The sequence below is a fragment of the Podarcis pityusensis genome (assembly GCF_964106645.2).
Source record: "Podarcis pityusensis genome assembly, chromosome: 1".
Taxonomy (NCBI): Eukaryota; Metazoa; Chordata; class Lepidosauria; order Squamata; family Lacertidae; genus Podarcis; species Podarcis pityusensis.
In genome coordinates this window covers 71643018-71664107 of record NC_138028.1, presented here as the reverse complement: position 1 = coordinate 71664107, position 21090 = coordinate 71643018, and the positions used below count along the sequence as shown (strand labels likewise).

The following is a 21090-nucleotide window of genomic DNA, read 5'->3' as shown; positions in this document are numbered from 1 at the left end:
GCATGGGCACTTGCTCCTGTGGCAGAGGTGTCCCATCTCAAAGAACACAAACTGGTTAAGTTTAATACAGTGTTACAGTTGGCGTTTCCGAGTGGTTTGGCAACAACTACATCAATAATGGTCTGGGCACCTCTCAGAATTAAATCAAAGGCTTGTTGTAATTGTTCTAAAACAAATCATTTATCATATCTAGAACTGTGGTTGTCCCTTTGTCATTATCCAGATATACATCTACTCAGTTGATGTGAGGATAATTGAAGACACATATGATTATGACATTTTCTCTTTTGGCTGCCTCCCAGATGTCCCTCCTGGAACATTTGGAGCCAATTGTTAGTTTGCTGGCATTTTGTTTTCCGAGTTTTTCCAGAGATACGTTTTTATGGCTACTAGTGTAGTTGTTTATGAGAGCAGCTTATAACCTCCAGAATGCAAATCCTGCCATCACCTTAGTAAAAGCAAAGTGAATGGTGCCTGCACAAAAAGAACACATAAATTCCACAGAAACGAAATTAATGGGCTAGATGTTAGCCTGTGAAAGATGCTCACTCAAGTTCAAAATGCTGGTAAATACGCTAACTTAGTAAAGCTTTATTCTAGGTGTGCCCCAAAGCCATTAAACTATAGAGTAACATAAGCCTGGGAATGGATGACTTGGCATGGAGAACATACAAATGAACTTCTGGTTTCTTGTTGCCAATAATTCTGCACAAGATAAATGTGTGAGGGGTAAAGTGGGGCCACCCTCACTGCCCACCCCCTTTGTATTGTCTCTATCCCTTGGACCTGTTGCCCTCCACACACTAGATGTGTGCATTGGGGAGTCTGCTGCACATATTGAAGCCCCCATTCCCCATGATTTAGAACCTTGCACAAATCAGGGAGATTACATGAGGCGTTCCTGCACAACAATCCTGCCCTCCAATGCATGGACAGAGAGGGGTGGGGCCACAGGGTGGTTCCCCACCCCTTGTATGTTAGCAGATATCAGTAAATAAAATCATGTGGGCCGATACAACTGAAGTGGTTGGGCAAATACCTTGCTCCACTCACTTGATTTTAATTGTGTGTGGGGACTGAGTGCCCAATTATAGAGCTATTATTTCAAATATCTGATACTGGCCTCCATCAGAGAGGCTGATCCTTCTGAGTGAATAAGGTGAACAAGTGCTCAATCATTTTACATTAAAAATCAGCGTTTGAGTGCAACCAGTAGATTTTAAAGGATGCAGATGGCACTTTATTAATATGTACTGGCTTAATTGAACTAGAAGTATACGATTTAACTTTCTACAGAATCTCACTGAGTATATCTTTAATGGTTAGTGTTAAAATATGAAGTGTCCTGCATTTCTCAGATTCTAATAGGTAGTGCTCCCTCATTAAACAAAGTCAATATTTTACCATCAGCATGAGTGAATATGTATATCAAATATGTTTCAGTTAAGACATAGGTATGTGGAAAAGGCCCCCCCATGAAGTATTGCCCTTACTCATTATAATAATTATGATTATAACTCATCATATCGCCCAGCCTGGCTGGGATTACTTCAAGAAGAAGCCTCTGGTTATTTTTTAAAAGGGTACTAAAGCTGTAGATGAGAAAATGAAACAGCTGTGGACAGGTAAGAGGTAGCACATTGAAAAGGTAAACAAAGGGGATGTAATGTGGAACTTTTTGCAGCTCCCTTTGTTTAGAGGTTTTTTTTGTTGGCAAAAGTCTGGTGTCACCCTAACGTCAAAGACCAAGGTAACAACATGCAAAATGTTGATATAATACCTACTCTTGATTTCTTTATAATAAGGGCTAACAAAGCTAAACTGCATCATGGCATGTGTTTGTCACAAAGGCATGAAGTTCATATGGAAAAACCACAATGCCCGATCAATTCTTGCTGACCCATAATAATTACTAAAATATAAGAATGTGATTGGGGTTAGCATATGAAATGAGAGGTCTCATGGATAATCATACTGGCAGCATTTATGGGCCAATAAAGAAATCACATTAGACTTGTATTTTCCTAACTGGAAAGGTGCCAAAGTAATGAAAAATACAGTAATTTTTGTTGATGTCAAGCAGGGATGCAGACAAAATTGTAGACAACATGGTTTGGGCTTTTATTGGGTCATTGGAGCATCAGAACGATTAGGAAAGGGTACAAAATGCCATGTAGATTACAACAAATAATGCCACATCATATTAATTGTGCCTGCTATAACTGCTGCCTAATTCCCTATGCTGAAGACAAAAAGGTATTTTCATTTGTCAATACATGCGGACTTCTTAAAACTTAAATTTTATTGTTTGCAGCAGGATGTTATACTGAATTTCTGCAATCATTTTCTGAGTGTAATTAAACTCAGCGTAAACAAACTACTCACTATTTACCGCAAATGGGGAATGGCAACTTCCTGCTTTCTAGAAATTGTGTTATATGTTCAGGATGATCAAGATGAGTCAACAAATGAGCAGTGGCATTTATGGACTACTTTTGATGGCAGCCCTGCATAGAGCATATTACACTAGTCTGAGCTGGATGTGAATGATGGTGGTCAGGTGCCTATCTTCCAACACAGGCGGTGAATCAGTCCCATCTGAAAACTCCAGGCCAGAAAGCCTCCATCGGAAAATCTAGCAGCATCCTGAAAGCTGCTCCTTAGGTAAGAATGGAATGTTGTCACAGGTATTTCTCCAACCAGCTAATCCGCTGAGTCAGTTCTATTAGCCCACATAATTTTATGTACCGATAATCAACTAACATTGGGGGGGGGGGGTTGAGACCCCACCCCGTGGCTCCAACTCTCTTCATCCATGGATTGGGAAGCATATAAAGAGAGGAATCTCCTCTATGAGTTTAGGTTACCCTGGTTATTTAGAACACTGCATGATTAGGGTTCAACATCACCAAAGGCAGTCTATGTAGTGCAGCTTCCCCTCTTCATACATTTCCTGTCAATTCATGGATGGTGAGGTGTGGGATAGTGTAAACTGTGCAAGTGAATAATGCCATCAGCCTTATAATGGTGGTATAGCAACACAATTCCTGGTTCAAATGGATTACCAACACAACTGCCTCAGAAAAGAGAAGTATTCACTGAAGGTTATGGTGACAAAAATATATCCCACCCCCACCCCAAAGAGGAAACAATGGGCAGTATCCAGTGAAGTACCTACCTGCCACTACAATGACTTCTGGCTGTGCAATGGAACTTCCCCTCCCTCTCCTCTCCCTGTATCCTCCCACACCTCCAAAATCTCTTCTGGGTTCCCCCCTAACCCCCCAGAGGCAGCATGGGGAAAGGAAGAGGAGGAGAAAGTTCCATTGCACAAGTGGAAATCCTTGCATCACAGACAAAGGTGGGTCTATTGGAACACAGCTGGTTTGGTTGCACCAGCATCTTCAAGTAGTGACCATTTTAGGCACGTCTGATTGGTGCACGATCAAGCATACACTTGTCGCTGCCAACCTGGAAGTGGCCCAAAAAGGGTGGCATGGGGTGTGTTGGGTTTATGTGGGGAACAGAACCCCCATGCAAAATGGTCTCCACCTGTATGCAAACACATCTCTCTGTCTTTAAAAACAAGTAAAGCAAAGAGGTCAATGGAATAGCATTCTGTTGCTTTGGGTAGGCTAACCCTATATATCTCAAACCTACTTATCTGTGAAACAGATGAAGGCTGAAATCCTATATCAATTTACTACTTTTTGAAATCAGACTGACTTCTGAGATGATATGTATAGGATTGTGCTGTTGGGTTGCATTCCTGTACCTGGGAGGAACCCCCCTTGAATCCAATGGAACTTACTTCTGAGTAGCAGTGCATATTATTGCACTGTTAGGAAAGTACAAATGCTATGTGAGGGTCCGTCATTACACGTTTTTCTGCAGATGCCTTAGTTTTGAGCCTGAATATCTGTTAATGACTTGTTCTGTTAAACACTGAAACACACTTTAAGGTTTCTAAGCAGGTCTCTGTGTCACTAATGTTCTCACTTGAGTTATGAAGCAAAATCTCCTCAGACTCCCCTCCCTCCCCACTCATCCCATGAATGGACTTTTTTGTGTTGTTGCTGCTGCTGTTGTTTTGTGTTAACCTCCCCTTCCTCCCCTTCCTACTTCCCAAACAAATTGTGAAAGGCGTATTCATCTGAGCAAGGGAACTCTTTGTATCGAGTATGTCCTGGTCTTTAATAAAGCACCAGACCGGCCGGGGTGGGGGGGCTTCATTCAGATGGGATGCTGTATTACAAATCTGCTTTTGTTTTAGCTTTCTGTCCTTCTAAAGGCTTTTACTGGGAAAAGAGTAGCACATTAAGCCCAAGACTTAGCTTATCCTCGTTCTCTTTGCTGCTTTACTTAATAGGTGAGTTTGGAGAGGTGTTTAATAATACAAAACCACTCATTTCCACTCCTAATGATTGCCCAGTGGTGAGGCTCTAGCAGAAGAATTGCTTAGTGAGTCTGATTCTTAAGGGTTTGGTGTTTTTTTTAAGAAAAAAAAGTTCATCACATGGCCCTAAGGCTATTTATTAAATAATTGTGCAATTAATCCAGTAACCATTATGTGAACAATTGTTTAATCAAAGCAAAGGAAACTAGGATTTCCCCTCCTGTTCAATACTGTATTGTTTTGAGATCGCTCATCACTTCAAAGTAAACTTTCCAGTAGAAAACACATTTTCAAGTTACACAAATGCACAAAGTATTAGTAACAGCATTTAAGCAGTTCTCTGCTAAACATGTATTTCCTTTACATCACTATTTTCCTGTCAGCAGTCACCCTTAAGTCTCTGCACTGCCTCCATTTTTACAACTTTCCACATCCTTTCCCCCAAGCAAGTTTAAGCATCCTATCCTTAACATGGCGGCCATTGTGTGGACACTGGATTTACACTGTTTCTGTACAGCAGGTCAGATACCTCATACGTAAAGAAAAGCTTTAGTTATACTGTGGAAAATATGCAATCCAAATGGTAAACCATAGCTGCTTGTTGGTTTTTTTGAGGGGAGGGGGGTGACTTTCAACTCTTTCTTTCTTGTCTTATCTCCCTCTCTTCTGTTTTGATCACTAGATTCAGAACAGCAGCTTTCTGTCTCTTCATTGGACCTCCTTCAAGTCTCTCCTCAAGACCCACGTTGGGCCCCTATATCACCCTATTCTCATCTCCCCTGCCACATCCCCACTCCCAATTCTTTAATTATCACATCCCACATCCAGCAGCATCTGACGTAAATGCTATATTCTGCGGGTAGTGTCTGTGTCTTTCCTGTGTAATGTCTAGTATTTGAAAACCAGGGACAGGTATTTAAACCCAGATATTTAGAAAGTTGGTGTGAGTTTTAATCTGTTTTAGTCTATTGTTATTTTAACTTTTCAAATTATTGTTGCTGATTTTTCTTACTGATAATTTTATTGTTTTGTGTTTTTTTTGCAAACCGCTCTGAGTCCCCCCCCCCCAATCAAGCGATGTATAAATTTTATGGTACAAAATAAGAATGAAACATTGAAGTGCTTCTTGGTGTGTTTCATCCATGAAAGGGGCTCCATGCAGACTTGTGGCAGCATTGTGTTCAGAGTTCCAGATCTTGTTCATGCCTATGCACATCTTGCTCTGAACCTGTAAGATATCCACATTCAATGAACATCCATTTTCAGACGCCCATACTTGGATGTCCAGCCTCAATGAGTATAATGCTAAAAGGAATGGGGCCAACAACATTTCCCCATTTCCTCTTCTAGCTCTTCATCCTCTTCCTGTGAATGAGACACATGTTGGCAGGTATAGAATCAAGGGGTGCCCATGCAGTTCCAACTTATCAGCAGCCACAGTCCCATAGTCCCTGCTATGGAAGAGCTTTTGCCTATGGGAGGACAGTTTGCAAGTATCTAGCCATAGCCAATCTCAGTTCTTGTTTACTATTAATGTGTATTTCCAATAAACTCTGAAAAGTTTCCTAACAAGTACAATGCCAATATGAGCACACTGTGCAATCAAAATGGCACTGGGACTGTGCAAATAATTCCAGCTTTAGAAAACTTTCTTGGAAGGTTCATATGAATGCTGTAGAGCAGCCAACTGTATAGTCTTTTGCTGGAATACATTCAGGATTATGGCAAAAACCAGTGTTGTGACTAGTAAATCTGCAATGGAGGCAGGAGGCTCCTACAGTGGTGAACTACCCTTTTATGCTGCTCGGAGCTAAAAAGCCTTTGGGTTGGAAGCCAGAGCAAAGTCCCAACAAGAAGCAACTTTCCCTTCTGGGTGCTATGTCTCCTGTCAAACGGTAACATTAAGATACCCTTTTCAATTTTAATTTGGAGCAAGGGATACCTCATAACGGAGGGGGTTGGAAGGGTGGCTTCATGAGTTTGTTCCCTGAGCTCATTTGATGTTGAGTCCACCCCCTGCCCTTGAAGTTATGTGCTCAGTCTGGTACAAGACCCTCTTCCTAAACTAATCCTTGTGATGCAGGAATGCTATTGGGAAGCCTCACAGCAGACATCATAAGACATGGGTGACTTCTGATACGCAGTTTCCAACTTTCCTGGTTTACGGCTTGAGCCGTGTGTCTAATGTCAATGGATGATTCTGAGTATGCTTGGAACCCTTCACTGGTGCCAGTAAACTGAGAACTTAAGGACTAGGACTCAGCCACTATCAGTCCCCCTTTCCTTCACGCCACAAGATAAGTTTTGGAAGGAGGGAAACTAGAGATTACAGTGGCTAACAGTGGCTTGAGCTCTGTCTGAAGTTTTGGAATGACTTCAGGCTTTCACACTGACAATTCATAGGCAAAATACCCCCAAAAAACTGAGAGGAAAGCCAAAAGAGTTTGTGTGTTTACAGTGGTACCTCAGGTTAAGTACTTAATTCGTTCCAGAGGTCCGTTCTTAACCTGAAACTGTTCTTAACCTGAAGCACCACTTTAGCTAATGGGGCCTCCTGCTGCGGCCGCGCCGCCGGAGCACGATTTCTGTTCTCATCCTGAAACAAAGTTCTTAACCTGAAGCACTATTTCTGGGTTAGCAGAGTCTGTAACCTGAAGCGTATGTAACCTGAAGTGTATGTAACCTGAGGTACCACTGTATATAAAATGAATGCCATATGCATTTCAATAAGGAGAATAAAGTTTCTGAGGGGGCTTCTGCCCTTCCCTGAGCTCCACCAGATTTTGCTTACAGGAAAATTCAAGGTAAATTGGGAGAAATATTTGCAGGCCACTGATCCCCCATTTCTGCTGTGGAGACACAGTTCCTTGGAAGTGCTTGGGAAATGAGTGTACATACTCAGGGCAGTACTGACTATTCCAGCTGTTCCATTTTATTTTTTACTCCATAGATTCCTTGCTACTCCACATGCATGAAACAACCTAAACTAAAGTATTCACTGCTGGTCAGTATTAGCCACTAAAGTGGAAAAATGGATAGGAAAGACTGGACTGAACCTGAATCACATATCTAAAATATATGAAACATCGATGAAAGAGACCTTAAAAAAACCTTAGCCATTTGAATTATTAAAAAATCTAGGAAAAGCACTGAACAGATACTTTGAATATGTAATTGAACTTAATGCCCCAAATAAGAAAGAAAAGCACTGGGGCTGTTAACATCAAAGCTCACATTAAAAAATGTAGGCTTTACAACTGATAAGCTCCTTCTCGAAAAAGAAAGGATCAGAAAAATCTCCATATTTCAGTGTCACTTGAGTAAAACTGACTTGATAAAAGCAAATATGTGAAGAAAGAAAAGGCAAGGCAGGAGAAGGGGGTGTCAGGTTCCAGCTCCCAGCAATATCATACCATGTAAAGTCTTTAAGTAGTGAACTTCGTTAAAAAGTAAGTATTTCTCAGGCTTCTAACAAATGAGATCCCCCCCCCCCCGCCCACCCTCCATAGGCTCTGGTTGGGATGCTGGCACCCTCTATATCAAAGCAAAATAAGTAAAAGTTAGCCTGGTAGAAATACTCTTTAGATAAGTTTTTGGCTCCAAAGCACAAGCGGTTAATGTCCTTTTCTCTGGTGGATGATTTTATATTATTTCACAAAAGGCATACTCTTAATGATTCACAAAGGGAGCCAGCTTGATATCCAAGTGATACGATGATGAATAAAATATATTTCTTTTCAAAAGTAGCAAAATTAGCTACGGAAAAAAAAACTGAGCTAGTGGTTGTCCTAATCATTCCTTCAGTCAAAAGTGAGCAACATGGCCCATGGGTTCAACAGAGTTGTGATGTGGCTTGTTGTGTCCCCCGACTTCTTGTTATAATTCTGAGATACTTTAAAAAAAACAAAAAACCACACGCATTAAAAGTGTGTCTGTCACTCATGGTTGTGGAGATTAGCTCAAAAATGTGAAGGTAATATAAAGAATGCTGCAGTTGTAAATGGAACTATGAATAAGGGTTAGTTCGGAATAACGTTTATTTCCGGGTTGACAATTCATATGCAGATGTACTCATAGTAAAGCAGCCTTGTCTCATATGAACTGTGGTGCCCTCACTATTTCTTCAATTCTGTCAACTGTTCATTTCCATTAAAGGACATGAATGTTTTTGCTTATGCATGTATTACACACATTCACACTGCATCATAGGTTGTTGTAGTCTTAACACTGTGCAAATGTTCATTGTTCTTGCACATGTGCATATTTCTCTCTGTTTCGCCTGGTCTGCCTCCACCCTGGACAAGCGTTAGCACCCTCTCTTCAACCATATTCTCAAGTGCAGTGACTGTGGTTTGGAGGCTGCTTTTATGCAAGTCAAATGGGTGCTGTACCAGTTGGGAATCTGTAACTGTATGGGATTGCACCCTCTGCTACACGGAAACCAAACTGTTCAGGGCAACACTTTGGATGGTGTTTCGAAACAAACTGACCCCCTAGTACAGATCTCCAATACACTAGGGGGTTATAAGATAGCTATCATGACTAGTAGTCATTGGTAACCTTATCCTCCATGAATTTCCATGGAGATCTTTAAGAACTGGTGGGATCTAACTGCTGCAGTGCTTTGCTGTCAATATCCAATATCCCAGCTGCTGCATTCTGAACCAGCTGGTGTCCCCATACATTTTTGAGAACTACACAAGGAGGTGCTTTCCACGCTGTTCTGCATGCTGTAAAACCCATGCATCTGCAATGCCAAGTGCCCACCCACATGGTCACCACCACACTGGTGAATCAGGCCTCATGAACAAGAAGTTGTTTCCTTTGCTTGTAAAGGCCTGACTCTGAAAACCTTTAACATAAAGGAAAGAAGAATAAGACATATGGCTTTGCATTGTAGGTAGAATTTTTTTGTTTTGTTTTCTACAATGAGAAACATAGACGGTAACTCAAACACCGAGAGATCTATTTACGCTTCCGAACAAACAGTTTATAAAGTCTATTATATACAGATGTCTAAATATTTTGAAAATGTTTGCTTATTGGACGTGAAATGAAGCTACCTGTTTTCATTTGAAAAATTTCCCCTTGGAGTTTGCATGTAAAACTAAAATCACTTGTTAGCTGACACAGTGCAGCAAATGAGGCTTATTTACAGAGTATATGAAGTGCCTGGGCTTATGTTTGTATCCTGGAAAGCAATACATTTGAATTTTCATTAGACGATTCCCTTTTTGCAAGAAGGGGGAAAAAGTGATTCATTGTATAAAAAGAGTAGTAAGTGGCTTACTCTCAGTCTTTGTCAAGAGACAACTGGCAAATTGCGGGCTGCATAATATTTCTGGGGCTCTACTTGTATCTGGAAATTGACTGCTTTGCAGGCAGTTTAATCAACAGGGCAAATAATCTGTACAAAACAATCCTCAAAACAGTCCGGAATTTGGCACAGCTAATTGGAATTGTGTGTGCTTTTGCTAGACCACAGTCCCAAGATAATTTCCTGCATCTGATGAAGTGAAGTGTCGTCCACAAAAGTTTATGCCATAATAATTTTATCAGGGTGAAATCCAGTGGTGTCTGCATGTGAATGGAACAGACTTCTGCTCCTACAACATCCTCCCTGCAGCCCCTGTGCAGCCCAAAATGTGCTTGAGAGAGAGAGAAGACCAGTCCATTAGGGCAAATGGGCACTACCTCACCAACTTCAGTCTACCCTCAGCCACCCCCATCTGCCTAGCTTCATACTTACAACCAGTCTAGGGGTGTCAGCTTGATGCTGGCTATCAGCTTCCTCCTTCTATTCTGAGTGTTGTCCTTGCAGAACACAGCAGGGATGAGGATGGGGACAAAACCATAATTAATTGGTTCTGCCTGCCATTGGCTGTGGTTTCACCTGTTATTTGCTCTGATTAGACCTACTGTTGGCTTCCTGCCTTAAGCTCTTACAGTCCCAATGGATACCAGCCACCATAGAGATATGGTGGATCCTCAAGGCAAGGCTGGTTTGCTTTGTGTCATTAATTATCTCAATAATTTGCTTTTTGCAGGCCCTGCCACTTAAGGACAATATTTGCCCTAAATACATTAATTTAAGGAACGAGCAGATTATATTGGCTTCCCCTTAGCTGTAAAGAAAATGAAGGTGCCAGCCACCAATTTAACATGGTGAGTGAGACTGGTTGCCTCCCTTAGAGTAAGGTGCTGACCTCCAGAAAGAGGCTGGAAAGTTGTTCTAAGGCCAAAGGTGTGACTCTCAGGCAGCTTCAGGAACTAGTGAGGCACTTTACTTCTGCCTGTGAGGTGGTGGCCGCTTGGCATGCCTTTCTTCACATGCTTTGAGACACAAGATAGTGTGTTGCGCGTCGAGGTCCCCAAGCCACCCCAAATAAAGCACAATTGACACATAATTTTAGTTTAAGGTTTTTGGCATACTTTTGGCCACAATTAAAATTACAAGCGATGTGAGTGGTTGCTTAGACATTGGTTGTGACTATCTGCCCCCGCATGGGGACAAACTGACATTCACCCGCCCGCAAAGTCAGAAAGGGAAAACATTTTGGGGAGAGAGACGGAGCTGGGTACCATGCCTCACCTCTCCCCAAATGCTCCCATGGGCTCTTGCGTGGCCCTAGCCCCTTGACAGGGATTCGGACAAAAGCATGGCGATCCCCTGGAGCAGTATTTTGGAGGGACAGGCACAGCCAATCCGTACCCCTCCACCAACAAATTAATAAAACCAATTCCTAACCACAACCTTACAAGTTGTGACAATTTGCTACGCAGTAGGCAAAACCCAAATGGCACCAGCCAATCAGCCAAATGGACAAAATTCCTACCGGGCCCCTGCCCCAAAGCAGACAACCCCATGATAGGCATAGCAAGGTCAAGCAAACAGCCTAAAATAGGGAGGGAGGGCGGGTGATCCGATGCATCCAGCAAAAAGAGGAAGCTCAACACTGTGTGCAGGGCATATATATAAGCTATGGCTGTCAATCACAAAATGGCAACATATAAATCTCCCCAGCAACAGATAGGAACCAATGGATATGGTGGCTAAAATTCTTTACCTGCCCAGCAACAGTGGGGTGTCTTGTTAGCACCCATCGCAACATGTGGTCTCCAAGAAGGAGAACATGCTTTACTGCTGATCATCTTCACAGGGTGCAGCTCACATGAGAGCCGACATGCTTATGTGAAGGTGCATTTTACAGTTCAATTGCATTTCTTTCTGGAGGAGTACCTTACTGTATTGCTCAAGGCTGAACTGTCACAAATGCTGCTGCTGGAATTGGTTGGGGGGGGCATTTCCCAAGAGGCGTTGGTGGGCAGAACGCTAACTTGAAAGTTGGGTTTCTCAAGAGTCAACTCAAAACCTGACTTTTTCTGAACTGCTCCCTATCGTGGTAGCTTTTGGAAAGAGAAGTTTCACAATGTGTCCATTCAGTTTTGGGATCTTAACCTGTGCATGGTGCATTACTAGTTATTCGTCTTCACAGTCAGGATATCTGGTAACTAAAGACTTGGATTCTTAATTTCATGATTGTTTGGTCTGAGATGCTGGAATACCGCTTTTTATGTAGAGCCCGCCATCCTAACCATATTGAAATGGCTAGGAGGTGAGTCAACAGGGATGTGCACAATTGTCTGTTGGGCTTATATTTTCCGGTGTGGGGATTAGATATGATGCACTGACCTTCTTGTGCACTTCTCTACTGAAGGCTCTGACCTTTATCTGAGAGATCTGCTGCAAAGCTCTTCTTTCAATACAGTGAGTGACCCTCATCCCATTCATGACTTGTATCTTCATTATGATGGGTAATTGAGCATTTCAGAATCATGAGCAATTTCTAATGTACTTTATCTGTCTCTACCACCGCAATACACAAAGCGAATCTCGTGGTTCTTAGCTCCAGTCCTTCTTCACACATTACAAACGAAACATGAAAAGCAGAAAAGTGAATGAAATGCTTTGATTTTTATCAGAAAGCAGTGTATAAGAAAGCAATGCAGTAGCTTAAATGGTTGCATGTTCTACCCTTTGGCATGGGAAGAAACAGAGACGGTTGTTTCAGTTTCATCCATTTAGCTTTATTTTAAAATGACATGAGAGTTAACCTTCTTTTATAGGGGATCTGGCCTGCTTTATTTGCGTTCCAACATCAAAAGGGGTCTGTTTCTAGGAAAATATGGTAGCTGAACAAATTGTTAATTTTCCATTATGCTTAAGGTTAAGCTGCATCTTTCTTTTGACATTTCTATTAGAAGCCCTAATTAAAGGCAAATTCCTATGTATCCTACTGAGACTTCAACAGAGCTCAGGAATAAGGAGCTCATTGTGATGTTTGAAAATAGCTTGTTTGTCCGAAAGCCATAAAACTGGTTACTAATTGCATTTGGCAAAGTACAGTCAAGAATATGTGGGCGAATGACTGCATATGCTACCTTGATGCCATTACAAAAACTGACCTGGAAGAAAAATGCTGATCAAACTAAGGCTTGGTGCCCATATTATTATTAAACAAAAGGTGATGCTCAAAGATGAAGTGGACGTGAGACTTCACACCTGTGGACACTTTCTTAGAAGTAGATTCTCTTGAACTCTGTGGGGCATACTTCCAAGCAAACAAGCACCTGACTGGGTTGTTCCATTTAAGAAGGAATATGATTTATGATTCCTGTCTCCAAGCTCACCAAATGCCTAGAACTCCATCAATAAATCCAATTTATAAAGAACTTAAACAATAAGTGGCTGTGTGAGAGTTAAAATGTTCTATGGCAGTCCACACAGAGTAATATGTTTATTTAGGGCAGGCCTCCTCTCTCTCCACCATGTTGTGGCCTCATTTTCAGGCCAGAAAAGGGTGGTGTCCAGAAACTACTGCTAGTGCAAAATGCAGCAGCTAGGGTCCTGAGTGGAGTGTGCGTTAGCATTGTTGTTGTTTAGTCGTTTAGTTGTGTCCAATTCTTCGTGACCCCATGGACCAGAGCACACCAGGCACTCCTGTCTTCCACTGCCTCCCGCAGTTTGGTCAAACTCATGTTGGTAGCTTCAAGAACATTGTCCAACCATCTCGTCCTCTGTCGTCCCCTTCTCCTTGTGCCCTCAATCTTTCCCAGCATCAGGGTCTTTTCCAGGGAGTCTTCTCTTCTCATGCATTAGCTACACTGTTCTCAATGGAGCAGCTTGGGTGGGCTGCCAATATGCTACTAGGCCCGGCTGAAGCTTTTAGTTTTGACCTGCAGAGCTTTAAGCAACTTGGGACCAGGTTGCATGAAGAAGTACCTTTCACCCTATTGCCCTGCCTGGTTACTCACATTGTTGATTGATGTTCTGTTGGTCTAAAGGATGGGCTGTTTTTTGGGGGGGGGTGGCAATTGCCCACCAGTGGCGTAGCGTGGGGGGTGCAGGGGGGGGCCGGCCGCACCGGGTGCAACATCTGGGGGGTGCGCGCTCGCACTCGCAGCTCTCTGCCCCTACCTGGCTCACTCACTCTCTCTCACTGCAGTGCTGGCTGTGCGAATCCGATCCGAGCCGCTGGGTCGCCGCCCACTGTGGAGGGGGTGGGTGCCAGGCGTGCGGTGCGGAGAGAGAGCGAGGGACTATCTGGGGGAGGGACAGTGCAGTGGCCGCCCAGCGCAGCGCTGAGCGCGGGAGAGAACCACACCAGACCAGCCCAGGCAGCAGCAAGAAGAAGCTGGCAGCGGCGGCAGGTTAGGGGTTAGGGGGCGCAAATTACTTGCCTTGCCCCGGGTGCTGACAACCCACGCTACGCCGCTGTTGCCCACCACTGGGATAAACTCTGGTAGCACCAGTAAATTTCACCTCATACCTGGACAAAGCTCTGCATTTACCTCTGCTGAAAGTTTCTTTTGAGAAGTTTCAGCTCATCCCTGGTTAAGCTACTCTAATCTTTGCAGTAGTACAGTACAATTTTTGCCTTATGTGTTTTGGTTATTCTATGTATTATATAAATAAATAGAGGGACAACTGACCACTGCAGCAGAGTTATTTCTGGAAGGAAGGGAGATCATTAGCATCATACCTTTTTTGTATCTTTTATAAAATTTTAATGGGGTACTTTAGTCATGATTGCACATCAGGGCAGAGGAAGCAGAACAGAATAAGCTAGACTTCCCCAAACTGATGTCCTCCAGACTTTCCCATCATACCTGACCACTGGCCATGCTGGCTGTAGCTGATAGGAGTTGAGGTCCAAAATATCAGAAGGGCACTTGGTTGGGGAAAGCTATGACAAACTATTAACTTCTCTTCCTTGGACTTCTCTGATTTGCCCCGTCTCTCCTAGTTGGGGAATAACCTCCCAATGGGAGTTTGCACATCTTTCTGTGGGGGCATGTTTGGAAGACTGTCTTAGGCTGTTGCAGCAGCAAAAACAACTAAAGGGCCCAGCAGCACAATTTATGTTAACAAATCAATTATTCATCTTGTTTCCCTTCTTTTCTGGTCATGTGAAAAAGATTCAAATGTGGTATGAGCACAAAGCTATCAAAGCCATGAACAAACCATCCATCAACACTCCCAGGGAAAGGTGATGCTGGCAAATTATCTGGGTGATTACTGTTTACCAAATAAGTAAGAATATGCAAAATAATGTACTGTATTTTATAATCTCAGACCCTTCAAGTGTCTCTTTTTTCCAGGGACAGTCCTGGATTTACAGAAGCTGTCCCAGTTTCTGATTTGATGCCGGAATATCCCACTTTTTCTTAGGACATCCCTATTTTCATCAGAGGAATGCTGGAGGGTATGGAGGTATGTGAAGTTCGTTAATGTTTAGGATAGGCGGAGTGTAAATAGCAAATCATCATCATCATCATCATCATCATTAAATAGGACGTCCCTATTTTCACTGGAGAAATCTTGGGTGGTATATAAACTTTTGAAATTGTCTGGTTGTGTTCTTCTTTTTTTTACAAGAGAAGATAGGCATGTTTGACACTGAAGAAGTTTGGGAATTTGTCTGGCTTCCTGTTACTAAGAAGGGATCTGGCAATCAGTATCAAACAGCTGCTGAAGCTACTCTGATGCAGAATAAGTATCCAGAGTAGGTTTTTTATTTGGGTCGATGACAGAAAGAGGAAAGATTGGTTTCAGAAGGAATAACAAACATTTCCTCAGACTTCCAGATCTTGCATAATTGAGGAAGAGGGAACCAAAAGGGACTATTTATCTGTGTTTGACATTGTTTGAACATTTGTGTTATATTTATTACGGGGGTGAAATAACCCCCCATTTCTTCTTTCATTGGGCTTCCTTTTTCACTCTGCCCTCAATTCTGGCTTAACCAGGAGATTTTTCTTCTGTTAGATTTCATTTCCTTAGCTTTCATTTCTTTTTCAGACTCTTCCCAGCTCTGCATTGCCACTGTGCACGTGTGCATTGATGAAACATTTTAAGAAAGTAGTCTTGGTGTGATGGTATTACAAAGGGTGAGGAATTTGGGGAGGAAGGTGTCCACATTCCAGAGCAAACTCACTTGATTTGCAGCTTCTGGATTAATATTTAGATTGGAATGTGGCTTGTTCCAAAATTTATACTCCTGCCAAGTTCTATGAGGTGGCCTGAGGGCTGCATTTAATATTTCTCCCTTTCTCCTTTATATTTATTTATTTATTTGCTTGTTTGTTTTTTTATAAGATTTAGCAGCTTGGTGCAACTAGAAAGCACAGCAGCTACTGCAAGGGTTGAGAAGAAGCCAGAAATGTCCTGGAGAGGGATGACATGGAATGACATGCAAGGAGATTGTATGCAAGTAACAGTGGGGACAGCCATCCTTTTTCTATACAATGCCTGAATTCTTGTAAAACATATTTTAAAGAAGGCAGATCAGCTCATAAGTACCTTGTGTTCTGTCGAGCTCATGCTGGCAGGGCAGAAAAGAAAACAGAGCCGCATTCCTTTGCTCCTTCATCTTTTCCTGCCCCACTCCATCCAGTGACATTTCATTCAATGACATCCATCCATGAGAATGATGTGGCAGAAATTCTGTTTGCCACTTCTAGCAGAGGTGGATTTAGGAGCGCGTGATCAATTCAGTCGCACTGGGCATGGAGCCTTGGGGGTGTTGTGGGGGCACCACAACTATGATGTAAAATGGAAGGTAATATAGGGTTGCCACATTTCAAAAAGTGAGAATCCGGACAGAAAAGTTGCTGAGCTTTTTGCTTTTTATGGCCAAAGTTGCTGAGCTTTTTTTTGCCATGCGTCTGGATTTTTCAAGACATTTCAGCGATTTCTGCCCAGACACTGCTTCTGATGGTCGATTGTCAGCTATATCAGGGTATGGCATCATACAGGGTGCACTGAGATTTGAGACCCCAAGGTCCGTCACAGCCTCCAGAGTTACTATAGTTGTCTCACTAGGTTGGAGGCCTGGGGAAGCTATGGATTCTTTAGATTCTCCCAGTCGATCTTGTCACATCACAGATACACTGTGATGTTAAAAGGCCAGGTGAAACTGGCCTTTTAGGAGTTAAAAGGCCAGGTGAAACTGGCTGACGTCTCCCTCTCAACCACTCTCTCACTTTTTATACCTGTACTACTATATCCTTCTTCTGTTCCAGCAACCTGGCAGTTACATTTAAAATACTTCTAAAAGCCTCATACTTAATGGTGCGCATCCTGAACCAGAGTATATAATACAGTGGTACATCTGGTTAAGAACTCAATTCGTTCCAGAGGTCCGTACTTAACCTGAAACTGTTCTTAACCTGAGGTACCACTTTAGCTAATGGGGCCTCCCACTGCTGCTGCGCCACTGCCGCCGCGCAATTTCTGTTCTCATTCTGAAGCAAAGTTCTTAACCTGAGGTACTATTTCTGGGTTAGCGGAGTCTGTAACATGAAGCGTTTGTAACCCAAGGTACCGCTGTAAGTAAAGGTAAAGGTACCCCTGCCTGTACGGGCCAGTCTTGACAAACTCTAGGCTTGTGCGCTCATCTCACTCTAGAGGCCAGGAGCCAGCGCTGTCCGCAGACACTTCCGGGTCATGTGGCCAGTGTGACAAGCTGCATCTGGCGAGCCAGCGCAGCACACGGAACGCCATTTACCTTCCCGCTGGTAAGCGGTCCCTATTTATCTACTTGCACCCGGGGGTGCTTTCGAACTGCTAGGTTGGCAGGCGCTGGGACCGAACGACGGGAGCGCACCCCGCCGCGGGGATTCGAACCGCCGACCATACGATCGGCAAGTCCTAGGCGCTGAGGTTTTACCCACAGCGCCACCCGCGTCCCCTGTACAGAGGTTTAATGCTTAAAATAGTACCAGAGAAGCCCCTATGATATTTATATATGATTTTCTATGCCTACATAAGCTTGTTGCTAATTTAGCTTATTGCTGAAGCACGTTGGCACAAAATTAAGCCTAACACCAGCACACACCTCTTTCAACTTCCAACAATGTTGATGTTTTGATGTCACTAAGGCAAGGGCTGCAGAGGTTTCTTCAGTTGTGCGGAAAGGCCTTGTGAATCGGATCTCTGAGGTCAAACCACCCTTGGAGGGGGAGATCTGAAACATCCTTTGCCCCCTAGGATGCCCTCCCAGGGACCACAGGATTGAAGGGCTGGTCTTATTTTTCTCATTCCACACTGTAGTAGTGTATGGCAGAAAACAGCCATTCTTTGAATGGATGGCATCTAGAAGATCATCCTTGGATTCAATCCAGGCTATTATAAATAAAGACATTTAGGAAAATGCATTTACAACTGATTTCTAGAGAGCAGCAAACAAATAACAAAAACAGGCCACTTGATGCTTAAGGTTATTAGTAGTGCTCATATGTCTCTCAGCCTTTTCTCTGCCATCTGCGGGCAAAGAAGAGTGTCTGGGTTTCACTTTTATGTTGTAGAGAAGGCTGGTGAGAGCTCAATTAAGCAGGATTGACTTCTAACCCTAACCACTCTTGGCAGCCTGAGACTGTGACATCCTGTGGATCCAGCCTCACAGGGTCCCATGTGACCTTGTTGTCACCAGCCAATACTCTCATAACTTAGTTAGTATTGTTTCCTTAAGTCTCACAACCCTTGACTCTGCAACTATAAGTGCAAGAGGAGGCATGCATGATTATAAACAGACAGAGAAAGACAAACCCACTGGATGCTTTGTCATGAGCCTGTCATGAGCCTGGCCAATTTAATTCTTAACAGTGCTTTCCCTTCATTATGTCAGAAAAAACGAAACTGTCCAGACTCTGGGAAAGAAGAATGGAATGCAAAGGAGCGATGTAGTAGAAGGGATGGCAAAGCACATGAGGCATATGATTCTAAAGCAGAGCTGAAATAATATGACCAATAACGCTACCAGATCCAATGTGCATGTTTCCTTTTTGCAGATAATGGAAGAACTCCAATGGGGGGGGGGGACCACTCTCTCTGTAATTGGTTCCATTGCCAAGCTGCTCTTACCATCAAGACATTTCTGCTTATGTTCACCCAAAACCAGCACTTCCATAACTCAAGGCTATTAGTTCTAGATCAAAAACACACCATACGCTTGTGCCACTTTAACAGTCATGGCTTCCCCTGAAGCATATTGAGAACTGTAGTTTGTTAAGGGTGCTGGGAACTGTAAGCTCCGTGAGGGGTCTCCAAATAACTCTCAGCACCTGGGATTGGGAAGATGAGGGCAAAGCAGCCCTCATTCACAAGCTGAGAACCTATTACTCCCAGCTACGTAATAGGCTGGCAATGAAATTCCACGTTCTGGAAAATAAGCATCTCACTCTTATAGATCTGCATAACAACAATACTCCTCAACGTGAGATTATTGAGCAACAGCAGGAAGTGCTTAGGCCCTGCAGTTGTTGCTTCAAAGTTTGAGGCAGGGTCAGGTAGCAGCAACTCTCTAATGCACAATAAAGAGTGTATGATTAAGCAGATAACTGAATCAGTACAGGGAGCAGTTTCCCTTTCTTTCATCCTTGCAGACAGTATTTGTCCCTTTGATCCCTGAACAGATCAAACAAAACCCACTAATCAATTATTTCCCTTTTTGTCTTTCAGATGCTGCCACAGACCTTCAAACACCAACGGCAGATCTCTTCAAGAATTCTTTATTTGTTTGCTTTCCTTACAACGGCATGCCACAAATGGGTATTTTAAAACCCAGTTTATGATTTCTGTTCTTCACAGTATTACTTTGTAAAGGTGGGCTTTTTATTTTAAAGTCAGCATTTGCTCTTCTAAAGTCAACCCTGCTAAAGAAAAATATATCTGATTATATATATTTATCTAATATATCTATATCTATATCAATATCATATTAGTAGTATCTTCTTCCTCTGGTTGCTTGCTCTCTTTCATTAGACATGGGAGAATTCATGCCATCTCAGTTAGGAAATGGGCTCAGGAAAGTGATATTTTGGCAAATATATTTCAAGAAATGAAACATTTCCTTAAAAAATTGGAAAATATATTGTGATTATTTAACTAAATTGTTTAGTCAACTTTCTCAGGAAGATTCAAGGTGACTTACATAAACATACAAATTATACAACTTTCTAAAAACAATAAAATGGCAGTTTTCCCATACAATATTAAAACCACCCAGCCCCATAAAAATTCTCAAAATCAACACAACAAACAGATCAACAAAAAAATCCTAAGGAATCAAAACATCAAAACCATCAAAATGCATGTGAATAAAGATTTAACCTGGCACTGGTTTTGGTGCCAGGTGGCTCTCATGGGAACAATATTCCATACCTGTGATGCCACAACTGAAAGGCGTTTTCTTGTTCTCCAAACTAATTTCAATATGTGAATCCTGTCACACCTCCATAACATCCTCAGGACCACCATTGGTATTCCATGCCTCCCTTTCCCCCTCAGAAGCGCCCATACTCTATCCTGTGGTATTCACTTCTCACTTATTTCTCTCAAATCTTCCCAGTGTAAGGCCCTGCTGCCTTCTTTCCACTTACCTAGTAAGTGGGGGTCTGGAAGGGTCCTGTCTGCAAGTAGGCGTCTGCAGAGAGCTTGACTACCTCGAGTCACAGGTAACACCAGCGTTGGGGGCGGGGCTTCTCCTAAACAAAAAGCTTTGCCCTCATTGCTGGACTCTGCCATTAACAAATATTTTGCTTCAGAGATCTTAATATGTGGGGCACAATTTGCTCACCTACAAATATAGTTTGCCCCTTCAATGCCCCATTTTCCCCTGGTATTACCACTGCTTTTGCATCTCTTTTTTATTTATAATTTCATTTATATATATATAACAACAATTATTTGATCATAATTTTAACATTTCAAACCCTGACTCCCTCCCCCCTCTTTCTGTGGTTCTTTACATTTCTTTTAATCTTCCTGCATACTCCAAATTATCTCAACATATTATTTTATATATTTATTCCCATATATATCCCATATATATTTTGAAACTGCAGATTTTTACATTAATCCTGTCAATGTCTTCATCTGTTTGCAGTTTGTTTGTAAATACACAATAGACCATTTACACTCCTTTCTAAAAAAAAAAAAAGTTATCTTGATTTCTTATTCTCCTGGTAAGTATCCCCATTTCTGTGTAGTCCATTAACTTCTGTATCCATTCTTCTCTCGTTGGGATCTATTATTCCTTCCATTTTTGGGGGCAAATAACATTCTTGCAGCTGTGGTTGTATACATAAATAAATTTCTATACTGTTTAGGTAGTTCTGATCCCATAATTCCC

General features: G+C 42.4%; 1 protein-coding gene across 4 annotated transcripts in view; it reads left to right on the top strand.

Moving 5' to 3' along the window:
- Positions 1 to 20263, top strand: part of LOC308459808 (uncharacterized protein) — a 69057-nt gene extending 48794 nt beyond the window's left edge. For 3 of the 4 annotated variants that reach the window (XR_013978326.1, XR_013978327.1, XM_080975518.1), the window contains one exon: positions 19419 to 20263. Coding sequence is in view for 1 of the 4 variants with exons in the window: in XM_080975518.1 (XP_080831644.1) it covers positions 19419 to 19531 (113 nt within the window). In the remaining 3 variants the exon portion in view is untranslated. Of the gene's footprint in view, positions 1 to 2589; positions 2665 to 15058; positions 15171 to 19418 lie in introns of those variants that run through there. The other variant, XR_013978328.1, reaches the window with a different exon arrangement.
- The last annotated feature ends 827 nt before the right edge of the window (positions 20264 to 21090 follow it).